Raw genomic sequence first — 17266 nt, 5'->3', positions numbered from 1 at the left:
TCACTCCCAAGGTTCTGGGACCTCGCTCAGAGTATAATGTGGCTTTTCCCATAAGGGCTCTCATTTTGAGGATGGAGGCTCAGCTCCTTGAATTTCTTTCCAAACCTTCCTCAGACATTGAGAGCAGAAATGGCATGTAATATACGTTTTCCCCTGAAGATGAGATTGGGTCATTTCTCTACAGGGAACTCCTGGAGCATTGCCATGGGGCGATTGGATTGCTGGGGACACATGACTGGCTGGACCAGGCCCCGTAGCCTTTCCTCTTTCCAGGGCAGCAATATCCTACTGTACAGAGATATTTCCTGAAGCTGAGCTTAATGCGCAGTTATGGACTCAGTGGGCACCCACTAAATAGTTGGTGGAAGAATGAGGTATTGGTGAAAGGGCTCTTTCAACTGGATTCTTCAGCAAAGATCTCTAGACCTGGCTGTTTTTCACCAGTCAAGGCCATGATGTGATTTAGAGGGACAGGGTCTCATCCCAGAATAGCCTCACTGCTCCCTACTACCTGTCAGGGTTGCCTGACATTTTATCAGGGCTCCTCTCTTTGGGACAGAATATTTTTTGTTCTAAGAGTCCTCTCTCACCTTGAAAGGATATGAAAGAGAATAGAGGATTGTAGGTGAAAGTCGATGACATATTCACCCAAGACATGGTTAATAGTTAATTTGTTAATCTGATTTGAGTTGTGTATATATTTTGTCAATTGCCATTGAGGAGCAGGATATAAGAGAATGTAGGACAGTTAGTTTTCCCTGGGGGTGCTGGGAAAGTGTGAGTTCAGAGGATGGACTGGGGAGGGGACACATTGAGGTTAGCTCTGAGCACAGGGAGGTCTAATGGGAGAGGAACCCCAAGCTGAGCATTGAAAGGGAAAAGTGGGAGAACCTAGAAGACAAGTGATACCCATGGCATGGTTTTAGCTTTGGTGGGCTGTCCTACTTCTAGACACCCTAGTCCCATGCCTCATGTTCTCACCTGTCCGGGCCCGTCATATATGCACACTGTAGACTCTGTAGGGCAATTTCCATAGTGAGTCTGGCAGGGGTCTACTGGTAAGCACACTTGGCCATCCCCGTGGTAGCCTTCTTGGCATGTGCAACTGTGCCGATTTGGTCCCAGGTACGTGCAATGAGCATGAGGATGGCAGATTGCTTGTAAACATGGATTGATGGCTTGAAAGGGAATGACAGGGTATGAGCTCATCAAAGTTGCACAGGAAATTGGATAGTTTTAAGAGGGAGAGTAAGATACAGTTCATCTTATCACACCTGATGCCCCTCACCTGTTGAACAGATTTATATATGGCTGTCAGAGATTATAGCTATAAATATTATATTGATAGATATAAATCCACACACTTGTGTGGATTTAAATATAAAATAGCATGAAAGAAAGCACTAATGCTTGTGGTATTTATAATAGGTACTGGCCTTGTCTAAGCATTTGCCATATATTAACTCAGTTAATCCTTACAACAACTCTGTAAGGTAGGAGCCTTTATTATCCCCATTTGATAGATAGGAAAATGGAGGCACAAGCAAGTTAAAGAACGTGCCCAAGGTCTTATATTTAGTAATAAGATGATCTGGGATTTGAATGCTGGCAGTCTACCTCCAGAGTTCATGTCAATACACAACACAATCTCTCACAAAGCAAATCAGCATGGAAAGGAAGGAAAATATAAAAGCCAGTGCTCATCATGCCATGTGCTGTCTTTAATTCAACCAACGAATCACTGAACATTATATCAAAAACTAATGATGTGCTATTCCTTTGCTAATGGAATTTAAGTTAAAAAAAAGAAAGGAAAGGAAAGGAGAGAAAGACAGACTGTATTTTGTCCTAACATCAGTACAGTTGATATAAAACTATGTGCAGAAATCTATTTATGTGCTTTGATGATAGAAGGAGAGATTGCCATTTATTGAAAAGCTATCATGGATGAGCATGTGCTCAGCACTTGTTATATATTTCATTCAACTTAACACAGAGAAAAATAGAAGTGCCATTGTGTTAATATTAGAGAGGTTGTGAGGGTTTTTTTTTTTTCCGTTGAGTAACTTAAACATCTCAATTAATGAGCTAGCAGGATCTAAATTCGACTCACGCTCGCAGTAGTGGCCGTCGCCTCGGTAATTGGGAAGGCATTTGCATTCCAGTTTCGTTTCATCTTGGCTGGAAGGTGAGCATCTCGAATTTTCGGGGCAGAGTAAGGCTGCACATTGAGGGATGGCTGCAAAGGAAGATTGTTGAGATACCCACATTAGTAGAATAACTGATTCCAAAAAATTCAACCAATGCAGTGTTCTTTGTGATTAAAAAAATAATTAAAAAAGACTCACTGTGACAATTTGAAAAACACAGAATCTATAAAGTAAAAATTAACTGTTTTCTCATTCTCATTCTTCCATTTCACTCCCAAAGTAAACAATACCAACAGCCAATCTACTACATTCATGTACAAATTTATTTAGGTGATTTTTTTTAAACCAAAATAGAATCCTGTGATGATATTTAGCAACTTGATTTTTAATTTAACAATATATTATGGAGGTTTTTTAAAGATCCATTTTAATCTCTAATAACTGCATAGCACTTCATCATCTGGGGGGCACAGATGGTTGTCAAAAACAAGGAACTGACATGTTATCCAATGTGCAAAGCTAAGAAGTTAGGCTAATACAGTTCCACAGATGCTGGTAGAAGCTATGAGACTCCTGGGTCAGAGGTGAAGGACAATTTATTACTCACATCAAGAGTAGTAGCCAGAGTGGTAGCATTTTTGCACCAGTTCTTCCAAGCCCCAAGTACCCTGGGACAATGCAGATAGAGGCTACACTGGATTGCATTACAGGGGAGGAGACCCGATTTTAGGGAACCTAAGTTTTTTTTTTTTTTTTTTTTTTTTTTAAATAATAGGCAATATATTATTTAGGGCCCAGGCAAGAGACAATACCACACAATTATTTGAATAGGGAATGTTTTCATGTAAAGAATTATCAGCAGAAAATTCAAGAGTTAAAAAGAGTTCTAAAGAATGAAGCAATAGTGACCATTCCACCAGGGTTGAAATAAGCACCCAAGGTAGAGCCTTCCTCTCTCCAGGACTGAGACCCAGGTGTCACTGGACAAGGGCAGGGCTTGGTCACTAAGTGGTGGAGAAAGCGCTGAGGTGCCGTGGTGGTGAGACTTGCTGGAAATCTTCCCCTTAGGGCTCCAGGGAAGGTCATCCACAAGCAGGTGCCAAGCCTCAGGGTTCATTTGGTGCCTGGGGAAGCTGCTTGCCGCTGAGTGCTGCCAGAGCCAGAAGCTGAGAAGCTACTCCCTCGGAAAGGCAGCATACTTCTGCATGTGGCTGGGGCCAGGGCGGCTTCAGGGGCCAGCCATGTGGGAGAGAGGGGACGTGGCTGGCTCTCCAGATGGTCAGCCTTGCAGGGCCCTTGGCACACATGGCCCTGAAGAGACGGCATACCAAAGGGCAAGCGCATCTCTGTGTGGTGGGGCACAGGCCTGTGCTGTCCGGGGCTCCTGGCCCTGAAACCGCCGCCTGACTCAAGCATTAGTCAAGGTACATAGTAGACAAACACTGGAGGAAGCCGAGTCCTGCAGGGACCTAGCACTGGGAAAACTGGAGGGCTGAACAGTGGAGAAAACCCAAGTTCTGTGGGGGCCCTCGTGAGTGAGCGATAGCAGAAACAGGAAGAGAAAACCCTTCCTTCCTCAGTGTCCCTTCAGCACCCTCTATGCATCATCTTTTACCTGTTGGGCTGGCAAATGAGATATATTTACAAATTCCCCTCCATTTTTCACAGAGCAGACAAAAAGGATGAATTTTGAGCTGAAAGGTAATCCATTGATACCTCGAGCAGGCAGTATGCATGCCTACACTTTGTTCCCAAGCCTTCCAAGGCTATTTGCAATACCAACATCCCTGAAAAGATGTTGGAACAAAGAGCAGTCAGTGAGCTGCCCTCAAGAGGTGTTCAAATACGAGATACTCAAGGAGAATTATCCCCAACAGTGGCCAGTTGAACCAAACATTTGTAGAGAATGTCCCCCCACAACTCTTTCCAGAAAGTGGCTGCCCTTTCAAGGATTACATTCCAAACCATCTTTGCATCTAGGTGGGGTCACATGACTACTTTTCATTGGTGGGATATTGAGAGTAAGTTGGATGTGTCATTCCAGATTTCATAAGCAGGGGCTTCTCCAACCTCTCTTCTTCCTTCCATGGCTCAAAACAGAACAGTCTGAGCTGCTACGGAATGACAGAGGCACAAAATAGAAAGATCTGGATCCCTAACCACCATGTGGCGGGAAGCTGGTGTCAGCCACAAACACCCACACAGGACTATACATGAGTAAGAATTACACCTCTGTTACATTAAGCTGGAGGTTCCCCAAATTCTCGGGTCATTGGTTTAGTGTCTTAATGTTTTCATGGTATCCCAGTCTAAAAGAAATATCTACCAGGTCCATTTATTAAGTTGTTGGAACCGAAGAATTCAGTAAGTGTCTCATGAGAACTCAGTAACCATTTGAAAAAGTAATGTGGTTAGTATAAAGAGAAATATTCTTATTTTATTTTTAAATAACCACATTTACTAATAAGTGGAATGTGTGAGTTTTTTGGACATGGCCCAACTTCTCCAACCTTGGAATCAGATTGGAGACTACCACCCTCATTCCATTCTGAAAGATTTTTTGTATGATACTTGCTTTTTATCTTAGCAAGCACTGAAAACACAGTTTTGTAAAGATGGTATCATTAGAAGGGATCTAGTGCTACCTAATGTTGAAATTGTGAACTAACTCAAGCTAGCAACTCAAGCTAATTCAACCTAGATGCATCACTGTCTCCCTCAAAAGTTTAAAATATCCCATAACAGTCCTGTGAGTTTAATGTGGTAGCTTGGGATGCCTTGGTACAATGGTGTTAAGCCATTGGATTTTTGTATTTGCTTCTCGCAGCAGCTAGCGTTATCCTAACTAGAGTAGGAGGTACCACAGTTCATGCAACGATTTCCAGCGGATGGACATTCAAGTTGTTCTAGCTCATGTTATTCTTACAAACAATACATGGATTTCTTTGTACATTTATTTTTACCTACCAGTGCCTGCCTCTCTTTTTCTCCAGGTAAATTCCTAGAATTGGGGCTATGGCAACACACTGTAAGTGTACTTCAAAAAATTTAATAGATAAATTTCCCTCATAGGTTGTAGCACTTCATCTCCCCATTGACTGTACTGTAACTTTTCTCCTACCCACAGGTAGATATTATCTATCTTTGCAATCTGTGTAACATAGTGAGCAAAAACAAACCCCAAACCAAACCAAACCAAACCACAACCAAACCTCCAAACCTCTTAAAATATTACTTTGTTATGGTTTTAAATTTATCTGTGATTCATTGGGATTTCTGCATGGGTCATGCACCTTTTCTATGCTTGTTGCCTAATTTTTATTTCTCCTCCTGGGAAGTAGCAGCTCTTTGGCAAATTTTAAAATCGGGTTCATATTATTATGACAACTTCCCTGCCGTGTGGGTTGCAAGTATTTCATACCGGCCTATTGTTTCTCTCTTGACTCAGCAGAATTATTTTGTCATTAGGAGGCAAATCTGCCTGTGTTCTCCACTAGGGTGGTTTCTGGGCTGGGTTTACTGTCTTATTAAAAAGGTCTTTGCTCAGGAGTCCCCTGGGCAATGATGGGAGTGGCCAGGAAAGGAGGCTGACTGAAGTCTCCAGAAGGGGTTATTCTATCCCCCTGAGTCTCATTTGGCTGTTGATTTGAATCACTCACTTGCATGCTTGTCTCCTCCACAGGACAAAGGCTGTGTTTTATTCATCCTCCATACTGTGCATAGCCCCATAGTGACTTTCTATGAAATGAGTTTGAATTTGTTGCATTTGAACCTTGTCCAGTCCCTTCATTTTACAGATCAGAAGAGTAAAATCCAGAGGATAAGTTGAGCGAGGCTAGTGTCACAGGAAGAATGTCCAGTTTTTTTAAAAAAAATTAAATTTAATTTTTTCAGTGTTCCAAGATTCATTGTTTATGCACAGTTTCTTAATGGCTGGCTCCAGATTCACCCTTCATTACCCGCTCTTTGATAATGGACTGGATTCTATTTCTCCTTTATAGTGATATACGAAGCTTGGCTGGTAGGGGGATTCTAGGGGACACTGCAGGAAAAGGGGGGCTCCTCTCCTTGCTTCCTTTGTCAGGGTTCTGTTTCTGCTGTGTGTGCTTGCCACTGCCATATAGTCTGTCAGTGGTGTGGGTGTGTGAGGACACTGCTTCAGCCATCATTCAGAGTGCATGGTCTATTGGTTACCTTGCATCCTCAGCCGGGACCCGGTGGCCACCTTCCCACAGCCCTTTTCACACACAGACGTTGCACACTCTGAGTTTGGCACCCCAGCACTCTGGCTTCCTCTGTGTGTTTGCTCAGCAGCCTGGGCTCATCTGTGTCCTGGAGCCTTTTTGCCTGCCTGTCGGATGAGTGTGGTCCCATGCTGGCTTGGGCAAACCAGCAAAATTCTGCTCTACCCAGTGGCCGGCCACCATACCTTCTCCAACAAGGTTTGAACTCAGCCTGGGGGATAACCACCCCTTTCCAAATTTCCTCTGTTATACTCCAGCAGCCCTAGAATTCACTTTGTGCTTTTATAGCCACTCTCCTGTCATAGCTTACTAATTCTTTCTATTAAGCTTTCCTTGTTTCAATCACTCTGTGGTCCCTATCTCATGCTTGGACCCTGTGGGATAGAGCATTTAAAGAATTTCAAATGATTTGAGTCCCAGTCTTCTATTTGGTAGTTTTGTGACCTATGGTGACTCACTTAGACTTAGTGAACCTTCATTTCCTGTGCGTGTGTTCTGTACTTGAGGCATGAACTTGAGAACATGGTTGTCTTCCTTATTGCACGGCTGACTTGTTGCCATGGCCTCAGCTGGTTTTCCAGCTTTCTTTATTCAGTCCTTCGCACTGCTGCCAGCTTGACCTTCTTAAGTCATACCTATGTCAGTATATCGCTCCCAAATCTCCCATAACTTCCTCTTCTATACCATCTCTACCCTTCCCTTTCCTCCCCTTCCATCCGTGTCCCTCCCCCCTCCTTCCTTCCCATCTTCTCCTTTCCTTTTCCTCTCTTTTTAATTTTTGGTTTTCTCCCAGGAAAACATTCAGTGGTGCATCACCCATGCAGAGCCCCGGTATGTGAGCACAAAGTCGAAAGGCATCCGTCTGTGCCTATCTGGTCTGGCAGGGCATTAAGGAAGCTGGCAGGACTTACGCTTGTCACAGTTGGGGCCAGTGTACGCAGAGTAGCATTCACAGCTTCCGTCACCATCTATCCCACTGTTGCACACTCCGTGCACACAGCTGCACACTGCAGACAGAAAATGGGGATTTTTTTTCATTATCTGATATAGATTTCTGGAGATTCTGGAGGAGTAATGCTTTGAGAGAGTTTTCATTTGTATAAGGATATGGGAAGAGCCAAGGGCGTCAAGTCCTTGAGACCCTGGTTTGGATCTTGGCTTCATTTTCCTTCTATTAGCTCCAATTTATTTATGTATAACATGAGGATAGTGATACCTGCTCCTGGGATTTCTATAGCTGGATGAGATAATATAGTGGTATGGTGGAGTGCATTGGAGTGCTTTTCTCTACTTTTAAACTAGTTACTTCATCATTGGATGTCTCAAGAAGGGAATTAACTTAATGTTTTTTATACACTGGTCATGTTTTATAGAGAAAAGCTACCACTGACTCAATCACTGTTGGTGGTAGGGATCAACTGTCTGTTGGGATAAATCCTGCTTCCTGAATGATGGGGACCTTCAAGTACAAAAGAGAAATTTGAAAAGGCAGAGAATAACTATGCCTTATCTTTTAGCTTGAAATAGATAGCTTTTTAGACCACTGAGAGGTCATTTCAGGAATGACAAGTGAAAGGTATTTGAAATAAATGGTCAATTCTTTAGCACTCAGTCTGCAGCTCACTTGCAGCAAGATTTGTAATCTGGCTGGGTCACCAGCACCGTTGGCACAGCCCTTTGTGCAACATATTGTATTGGTTTCCTTCTCCTGCTGTAAAAAATTGCTGCGACTTAATTGTGATGTAAAACAATATAGATTTATTATCTTAGTTTAATTACCTTAATTCTCCTTTGTCATATAGCCTAACATATTTAAAAGTTCCAGGGCTGAGGGTATGGACTTCTTTTCAGGGACATTCTTCTGCCCACCACATATGTTCAGTGCATGTCAGCCAATTTAATATTAACTCAAGTGAAACATAATTAAGATTTGTTGCTTAAAAACCTAACCAAATATTGGCAAAGCAAGGATTAAGGAAGTATTCCAAACATCTAGTAAGACATCAAATCTTTTGAAATCTTTGTTATATGTCCCACTTTGATCCCCTGATCTTTGTATCTATCAGAACTGTTCTTCAGATGATTGCCATGTTTTGCCTGGACTATTGCAGTAGCATTTTATCTGGACTTGGTGTCCAAGTTCTCACTTCTCTGTTCCATCCATTTCGTTTGACCAGTAATGGCAGGTGGTTTTCCCCCAAATACCTCAGTGACCATGAATTGCTGACCAAATGAAATCTAAATCCCTCTCCTTGGCAAACAAGGTTCCATCCAATGTGATTCCAACTTTTTTACTTTTCATTTTCCATCACTTCATTTTAAACATCTTAGGTTCTAAGCACAGGGGATGACTCATTAGTTTACCTTCCTTCCTTCCAAACACATATTGGATATTTCTCATGCTCAGGTTGCTGTGCTTGGTATTAATGACCTAAAGAGAAACAGGATGAAGTCTGTGCCCTCTATGTCTAATTGCAGAATGCAGCCCATCACAATGCAGTGTGATGAATGCCAGGATGTGATAGATCAATGGTGATGGGAGCTGGTCAGGAATAGCTGGGTGGGGCTGGCCTGGGAGAGACACGCTCCTGCACTGTACACTTCTGTGACTTTGCCTCCCCTGTGCTCCCTTCTGCACGCCAATGGAAATCCATGAGTGACTCTGCTACTTCTGTCATGACTGCTGACCCTTGCTGCAGACTGTTTGACCACTGGTGGTAGTAGACTCTCAGGCATAGACAAAATAGGTCATTACAGTAGGTGGTGATAGTGGGCGAGGTACAAAGAAGGTGCTGCTGGAGCCCAGAGGAGCAGCTTCTGTGCTGGGACCTCCGAGCTGGCAGCACAGAGGTGGGGGTTTGGGTGGTCTCGAAAGGTGAGCAGTAGAGCTGCTCGTGGTGGCCAGAAGAGGTAGCTGCTGCGTTATTTTTCCAGTTGCCCACTGTCATCATTTATTTCTCTATCCAGACGTGATACTGCAGTGGCCTAGTTTTTGTCTTATTCCAGCATGGATACAGCAAGTCATCGATGGTGATACCCTGTGAAATTGTCTGCTCTGCAGGGCAGCGTCACTGCCTAGCTGGGAGCAGTGAGCCTGGCTGCTGGTCAACAGCAGGCAGGGCTGTATTTTTTCTTTCTCCATCTATAGAGTTTTCTCCTCTATTATACCAGAATCCCTTGGGAGCCTCCCTCCTCCCTGTATTTCCCTACAACATCTCTTCTGTTGCTTTATCACAGCACCCCCAACAGCACAAGTACATTATCAATCAAGACAGCATCCTACAGGGTCAGGATTAAGATGAGAAGGGGGAGGCAGGATACAGGGAGAGTTGCGGGGAGGCAGGGGAGAGGGCAGACAGAATGAGGTGAGGTGGCTCCAGTGCAGAGTTGGATCCTGCCTTTCTTTGAAATTTGGATGTTTTGTTCAAGAATTTAAAAATATGATTGTCATGGGTTGAATTTGGTACCTCAGAAGGATCCATTGAAGTGCTAACGCTCTGTCTCTCAGAGTCACCTTATTTGGAAACAGAGGCACTGCAGATGTGATTGGTTACATTGAGGTCCTGTGGGGGCCTTCACCCAATATGAGTGGTCCTTCTAAGAAGAGGAGAGGACACAGACACGAGGACAAGTCAGCCATGCACAGGTGGCAGCAGTGCCCCTCAAGCCCCAGGACGCCTGCCCGACCAGAAGTTTTGAGGGATGGAAGCACCCTCTCCCAGAGCACTCAGAAAGAGCACGGCCCTACTGACATACTGCTTTTGGATTCCTAGTGTCCAGAACGGAGACCCTAAATTCTTGTTTTTGAAGCCACCCCTTTGTGGCCCTTTGTTATAGGGGTCTTGACTAAGAAATGAAATGACTTATCTTGATTACTGAGTTTTTGATGCCTCCTTAAATTTGGCACATGAAGCAGGTCTCTCCTTCACCTCACCCTAGCATTGGCTCTGCATTTCCATTTACTGAGCACTTACTATCCATCAGGCATTTTGCCACATGTTTTACACACATTGTCTCCTGGGATGCTCACTGCACTCTGTGAGGTAGAGCTCATGAACCCTGTGTTACGTATGAAATGTGGGAGACATCCAACTCAAGTATTCATAAAAATAACATCAAAACTTAAATTGGATTTGTAATTGTCATCCTCACTTCAGAAATGGACTTGCCATTCTTTCTATTTTAACAAAGCACTTTGATGTTCACTTATGGGTGTAGCTGTTGGAACAGGAGCTCCAGAGAGAGGCCAGATTGGTCATGGAGGTAACAGGTGTGTGGAGAGGGTGTACTAACTTTCAGTAGAGAGGGGTCAATTCAACTCAATTACAAAAATATCTACTCAGTTCCTCCCTAGTGGCAGTCACTATAGGAGGCACTGGGTATATGAATATGAGTAGCTCACAATGCCTACATTCAAGGACTCACACTGTAGTGGGGAGCTGGACTCAGAGGTTCAAGGTCTTAAGGGTCATGCAGCCGATGGAAGAGCATGAGGAGGCAGAAGAGGGAAGTGACTGTACCGCAGCCCTGGTTCCCAACTTCGATGTTAACTAAGAGTTGTCCTTGCCACTGAACTTCCCTCCAGGCTCCCTGTGTTCTGTGTTCTGGTACAGCCACTGTACTGGATTAACTGGCCTGGCATGGACAGCCTTTGGGAACACCTGATACCTATTTCAGGGTCACCAGCCATTGCCAAGAAAGTGTCCTTGGGAAGGAGAAATGAGTTGTGGAGGGATTCTGAGATGTCTTTTAAAGAGCACTTGGACTTTGTTGAACTGGTGTCAACAATCTCTAGAGACACAAAAATATTTGGGATGTGTGACTTTAAGGTGGCCAAACTATGGCCATTTGGGTCAGGGGGACAGTGTTCTGTGTTCTGGCACAGCCACTGTACTGGAAAGTGCCCAATGCCCCCAGTGCTATGCCCCTTGGCAGAGGGAGCTGCTCCCTCTCCTGTTCCCATAGCATCCTGTGTGTGCTGTACACCCTGGATCATAATTGTCACCTGCATTTCAGCTCCTTGGGAAGCTAATCTGTCTCCTCTTTAGCATCTTATTGTTTGTCTGGGGGTCTAATGCATGGTGGATATTCATCAGGGGCAAGAAGAGTGCAGTGTTCAGGTGCCCAGGCTCTGGAGTAAGATATTGGAGTCTAATTCTGCTTATATTCCCAAAATAGCTGCTTGACCTTGAGAAACCTCTCTGCTTCTTTATCCATAACATGAGGAACCCAGCTTGCAGAGTTGTGAGGATCCAAAGAGATCATGCCTGTCAAACTTTGCACACTGCCTGATGCACAGCGGGTGCTCAGCAAATGCAAGCTACTGTTATTAATGAGACACAATTGTGGGACTGATTTGAGAGTCATGTCAGAAACAGTGGGCTTTACATTCTGCTCTAACCAGGAATGAGGCACTGAGGAGGTGAGGGCATTGGCAGCAGAGATAAAAACTCTTGGCCAATGCAACTTTAAATCATTTCTAAACTAATCAACAGCAGGGTAGGAGAATGCTCCAGCAGCAAGTTAAAGTCAGTGTTAAAAATAAACTGAAACTAATAGAGCTGTCCTACTTACAGGCAGAATTGCCACCTCTGTGGGACCAGTGCCTTACTGGATGAAACCACACTGACACCCAGTGGAGGCCCAGCTGAAAAAGATTGCAAGTTTCCCTCGTCTTTGCTAATGGAAAAGATCAGCCATCACTGAACCATCCATCCACCATCTATTAATCCATCCATCCACCCATCCATCCACCATCCACCCACCCATACATCCATCCATCCAACCATTCATCCACCATCCATCCATCCACCCATCCATCCATCCACCATCTACCCATCATCCATCCATCTACCCACCATCCATCTACCCATCCACCACCCATCCATTCACCATCCATCCATCCATCCATCTACTAGCCATCATCCAATCCATCATCCATCCACCATCCATCCATCCACCGTCCATCTATCCATCCGTCTATCCACCATCCACCAACCATCCACCATCCACCCACCATCCATCCATCCACTCACCCAACCATCCATCCACCCATGCACGGTTTGGTTACCACTGGACTGTTTTTGTCCTCGCTGACTATATGCTTCCATTGAGTGAGTGCTTATGACCTGCTGCTCAGAGCTTTGCTACATTGTCAGTCCCACAGGCAGGTATTATTATTCCTATTTTACAGTTGGCGAGGGTTTAGAGAGGCTGACTAGATTTCCCCAGGTCACAAGCAAGTGAAGTTGGTCACATACTCAGGCAAGTCTGACTTCAAATCCTGCTCTCCTAACCATTACATTCTAGAGATTGTTCTCCAATATGGTGCAGACCAGCTGTATGTGGCTATTTAAATTTAAATTAAGTGACATGAACTGAGACTTAACATTCAGTCCTTCAGTCACACTATCTGTATTTCAGGTACTCAGTGGCCACAGGTGTCCAGCCACGAGTACTAGGCATCTCCTTGGATGGTACAGAGTCAGGATATTCCCTCATATCCCAAAGTTCTACTGATTGGAAACTGGAGCTTGGAGTTTTCTCTTCTGAGTCTCAATTTAGGTTTCTTACTGTAAAATTTAGGTTTCTAGGAGGAGCAAGATGGCAGAGGAATAGGAGACCTAAATTTTGTCTGGTCCCAGGAATTCAGATAGATAGTTATCAAACCACTCTGCACACCTACAAATACAACAGGAGATTGAAGAGAGAATAGCAGCAATTCTATGAACAGAAAAGTGACTACTTTCTGGAAGGTAGGATGTGCAGTGAATCTGAAGAAATATACAGGAAAATACACTGCGCAGGCAGAGGCCAGATCTTGGCAAGTGGTAGAGCAGTGGAGCACAAAATCTGAACTTTCAGAAGTCTGCTCCACTGAGGGATGTCACTCTAGAGGCTAAGAAGGGGGTGGAGCCCTTGTTGGGATTGTGTGGTCTCAGGACAGCAGGGTCACAGAAACACTGGGGGTGCCTGAGTGACTGAGCTCCCAGGTATCAGAGTGGGGAGGCTGACTGCAGAGACAGAGCTGAGGAGGGGGCTTTCAGTTTGGGGTTACCTTAAACCATGATCTGAGGCACAGTCGGATGACTGCTCTTTGAGCAGGGACCCCACAAGTGGCAGATCTGGGGAGATGAACCTTCCTTCTCTGGGAGGAGGGGTGCAGGAGTGTGCTGCAGGAATCTGCTGGGTTTGGAGACTCCAAGTGGGGCATGAGCCAGAGATAGAAACACTCAACACAGGCCGGATGAGCTTGGAGTGCAGCCAGTAGCCAGGGAGACAGGAATGATTGACTGCTTTTCTCTGAGGGTGCACTGAAGAGTAGGGCTCTGAAATCTTTGCTCCTGTGGGGCCAGAGTTTGGGAGGCCCCATTTTCATTCTAGTCCTCCAAAGCTGTATGGAAAGTGTTCAGGGAACAAAAGCGACCAAGAGCAAACCCGAACAGATTACTTAGCCTGGCCTCTGGCAAGGGTGGTGCAATTCTGCCTCAGGCAAAGACATTTGAGCATCACTGCAACAGGTCTTTCCCCTAGAAGATCAGCAAGAACATACAGCCAAGACCAAGTTTACTGATCAATGAGAACTGCAAAACACCAGTGCTAGAGGAAGGCAAATAGAATTCATGGCATTTTTCCCATGATTCTTTGGTCTTTCAAAGTTAAATTTTTAAAATGTTCATTATTTTTTCTTTTTCTATTTTTTTGAGTATTTCCTCTTTCCTGTTTTAACCTATTTTATCTTATCAATACCTTTAAACTATTTAAAAATATTTTAAAAATATTTAAAAATATTTTGCAATTTTCATTTAAAAATATTTTACAATTTTCATTTTTTTTCTCAAAGATTTTATTTATTTATTTGAGAGAGAGAGAGAGAGCACATGAGAGGGGAGAGGTCAGAGGGAGAAGCAGACTCCCTGCCGAGCAGGGAGCCCGATGTGGACTCAATCCCAGGACTCCAGGATCATGACCTGAGCCGAAGGCAGTCACTTAACCAACTGAGCCACCCAGGTGCCCCTACAATTTTCATTTTTATAGTCATATTCTAACCCTTCATTATATTTAACCTTATTTTTTGTATATATATTTTTCTTTCTTTAAAATTTTGGGATAGAGTTTCTTCTAACAGACAAAAATATACCCTAATCTAGTGTATGGCTTTGTTCTACTCTCCAGCCTGATCACATTCTCTCCTTTTTTTTTTTTTTAACCAACTTCTTATCTTATCAATTTTTAAAAATCTTTATTTATTTATTTATTTATTTGACAGAGAGAGAGCACAAGTAGGCAGAGAGGCAGGCAGAGAGAGAGGAGGAAGCAGGCTCCCTGCTGAGCAGAGAGCCCGATGCGGGGCTCGATCCCAGGACCCTGAGATCATGACCTGAGCCGAAGGCAGCGGCTTAACCCACTGAGCCACCCAGGCGCCCCAATTTTTTAAAATCTTTTTAAATTTTCATCTTTACAGTCATATTCCATGCCTTCATCATGTATGTGTGTATATGTATATATGTATGTGTGTGTGTGTATGTACATACATACATACATACATATATTTCTTTCTTTCTTTAAAATTTTGGAGGCGATTTCTTCTAACAGACAAAAATACACCCCAAATCAAGTGTGTGGCTCTGTTCTATTCGCCAGCCTAATTTTATATATATATATTTATTTTCCTTTCTTCTCTCCCCAGTTTTGGGTCTCTTCTGATTTGGTTAGTGTATATTTTCCTGGGGTCATTGTTAACCTTTTGGCATTTTGTCCTCTCATTCACCTATTCTTCTCTGGATAAAATGACAAGGTGGAAAAACTTGCCTCAAAAAAAAGGGGGGGGGGGGCGCCTGGGTGGCTCAGTGGGTTAAAGCCTCTGCCTTTGGCTCAGGTCATGATCTCAGAGTCCTGGGATCGAGCCCCACATCAGGCTCTCTGCTCAGCAGGGAGCCTGCTTCCTCCTCTCTCTCTGCCTGCCTCTCTGCCTACTTGTAATCTCTGTCTGTCAAATAAATAAATAAAATCTTAAAAAAATATATCTTTAAAAAAAAAAAAACAACAAGAAGCCATACTGACTGTTGGGGACCTAGTCATTACTGACATTAGTAAGATGTCAGAACTAGAGTTCAGAAAGATGATTATAAAGATCTTAGCTGGGCTTGAAAAAAATCACAGAAGTTACTAGATAATCCCTTTCTGGAGAAATAAAATCCCTTTCTGAAGAAATAAAAGAACTATAATCTAACCAAGTTGGAGTAAAAAAAGCTATTAATGAGGTACAGTAAAAAATGGAAAGTAAAAGTGAATTAGGGGAAATTGTAGGGGAAGAAGAACCATGAGAGACAGTGGACTCTGAGAAACAAACTGAGCATTTTGGAAGGGAGAGGGGTGGGGTATTGGGTGAGCCTTGTGGTGGGTATTAAGGAAGGCATGTATTGCATGGAGCCCTGGGGTGGTACATAAACAATAAATCTTAGAACACTGAAAAAATAAAACAAAAAGTGGAGGCTCTTACTGCTAGTGTAAATGAGGCAGAAGAGAAAATTAGTGATACAGAAGACCAAATGATGGATAATAAAGAAGCTGAGAAAAAGAATGATAACTACTTGATCACAAGGGGAGAATTCGAGAGATAAGTGATACCATAAGATGAAACAATATTAGAATAATTGGGATTCCAGAAGAGGAAGAAAGAGAGAGAGGGGCAGGAGGTATATTGGAGGAAATTGCAGTACAGAATTTCTCTAATTTGGGGAAGGAAGCAAACATCAAAATCCAGGAGGCATGGAGAACCCCCATCAAAATCAATAGAAATAGGTCAATACCCAATCATGTAATAGTAAAACTTACAAGTTTCAGAGACAAAGAGAAAATCATGAAAGCAGCTCAGGACAAAAGATATACAACAGCAGAAATATTAGATTGGCAGCAGACCTAGCCACAGAAACCTGGCAGGCCAGAAAAGACTGGCATGATATACTCAGCACTAAACAAGAAAAATATGCAGCTAAGAATACTATATCCAGCTAGGCTGTCATTAAAAATAGAAGGAGAGATAAAAGGCTTCCAGGACAAACAAACACTAAATGAATTGGCAAACACCAAACCAGCCCTACAGGAAATATTAAAAGGGGTCCTCTAAGCAAAGGAGAGCCAAAAATAGCAGACCAGAAAGGAACAGAGACAATATACATTAATAGTCACCTTATAGGCAATACAATGACACTAAATACATGCCTTTCAATAGTGACACTGAATGTAAATGGGCTAAATGACCCAATTAAAAGACACAGGGTATCAGGATGGATAAAAAAACAAGACGCATCAATACGCTGCCTGCAAGAAACTAATTTTTAATTCAAAGACACCTCCAGATTTAAAGCAAGCAGGTAGAAAACAATTTACTATGCTAATGGACATCAAAAGGGAGCAGGGGTGGCAAGCTTTATCTCAGAAAAATTAGATTGTAAGCCAAAGACTATAATAAGAGATAATGAAGGACACTATATCATACCTAAAATGTTTGTCCAACAAGAAGATCTAACAATTTTTAAATATCTATGCCCCTAACATGGGAACAGCCAGCTATATGGACAATTTAATAACAAAATCAAAGAAACACATCAACAATAATACAAGAATAGTAGGGGAATTTAACACCTCCCTTGAAATGGACAGATCATCAAAGCAAAAGATCAACAAGGAAATAAAGGCTTTAAATGACACACTGGACCAGATGGACCTCACAGATATATTCAGAACTTTCCATCCCAGAGCAACAGAATACGCATTCTTCTCTAGTGCCCATGGAACATTCTCCAGAATAGATCACATCCTGAGTCACAAATCAGCTCTCAGGCAGTACCAAAAATTGGGATCATTGTG

The 17266-nt window shown here is 43.2% G+C and overlaps 1 protein-coding gene across 2 annotated transcripts in view; it reads right to left on the bottom strand.

Annotated features, from left to right (window-relative positions):
- The window catches only part of STAB2 (stabilin 2), a 175571-nt gene that overhangs the window by 124190 nt on the left and 34115 nt on the right, over positions 1–17266 (bottom strand). For both annotated transcript variants that reach the window (XM_047742543.1, XM_047742544.1), the window contains exons 6-8: positions 7306–7401; positions 2114–2239; positions 982–1178 (exon numbers count right to left, since the gene is read on the bottom strand). In XM_047742543.1, coding sequence (XP_047598499.1) covers positions 982–1178; positions 2114–2239; positions 7306–7401 — 419 coding nt within the window. The remainder of the gene's footprint in view (positions 1–981; positions 1179–2113; positions 2240–7305; positions 7402–17266) is intronic.

Source organism: Lutra lutra, chromosome 8 (genome assembly GCF_902655055.1).
Source record: "Lutra lutra chromosome 8, mLutLut1.2, whole genome shotgun sequence".
In the NCBI taxonomy this organism is placed as follows: domain Eukaryota; kingdom Metazoa; phylum Chordata; class Mammalia; order Carnivora; family Mustelidae; genus Lutra; species Lutra lutra.
The sequence above is the reverse complement of the archived record's forward strand: the minus strand, read 5'-3'. Positions and strand labels throughout refer to the sequence as shown.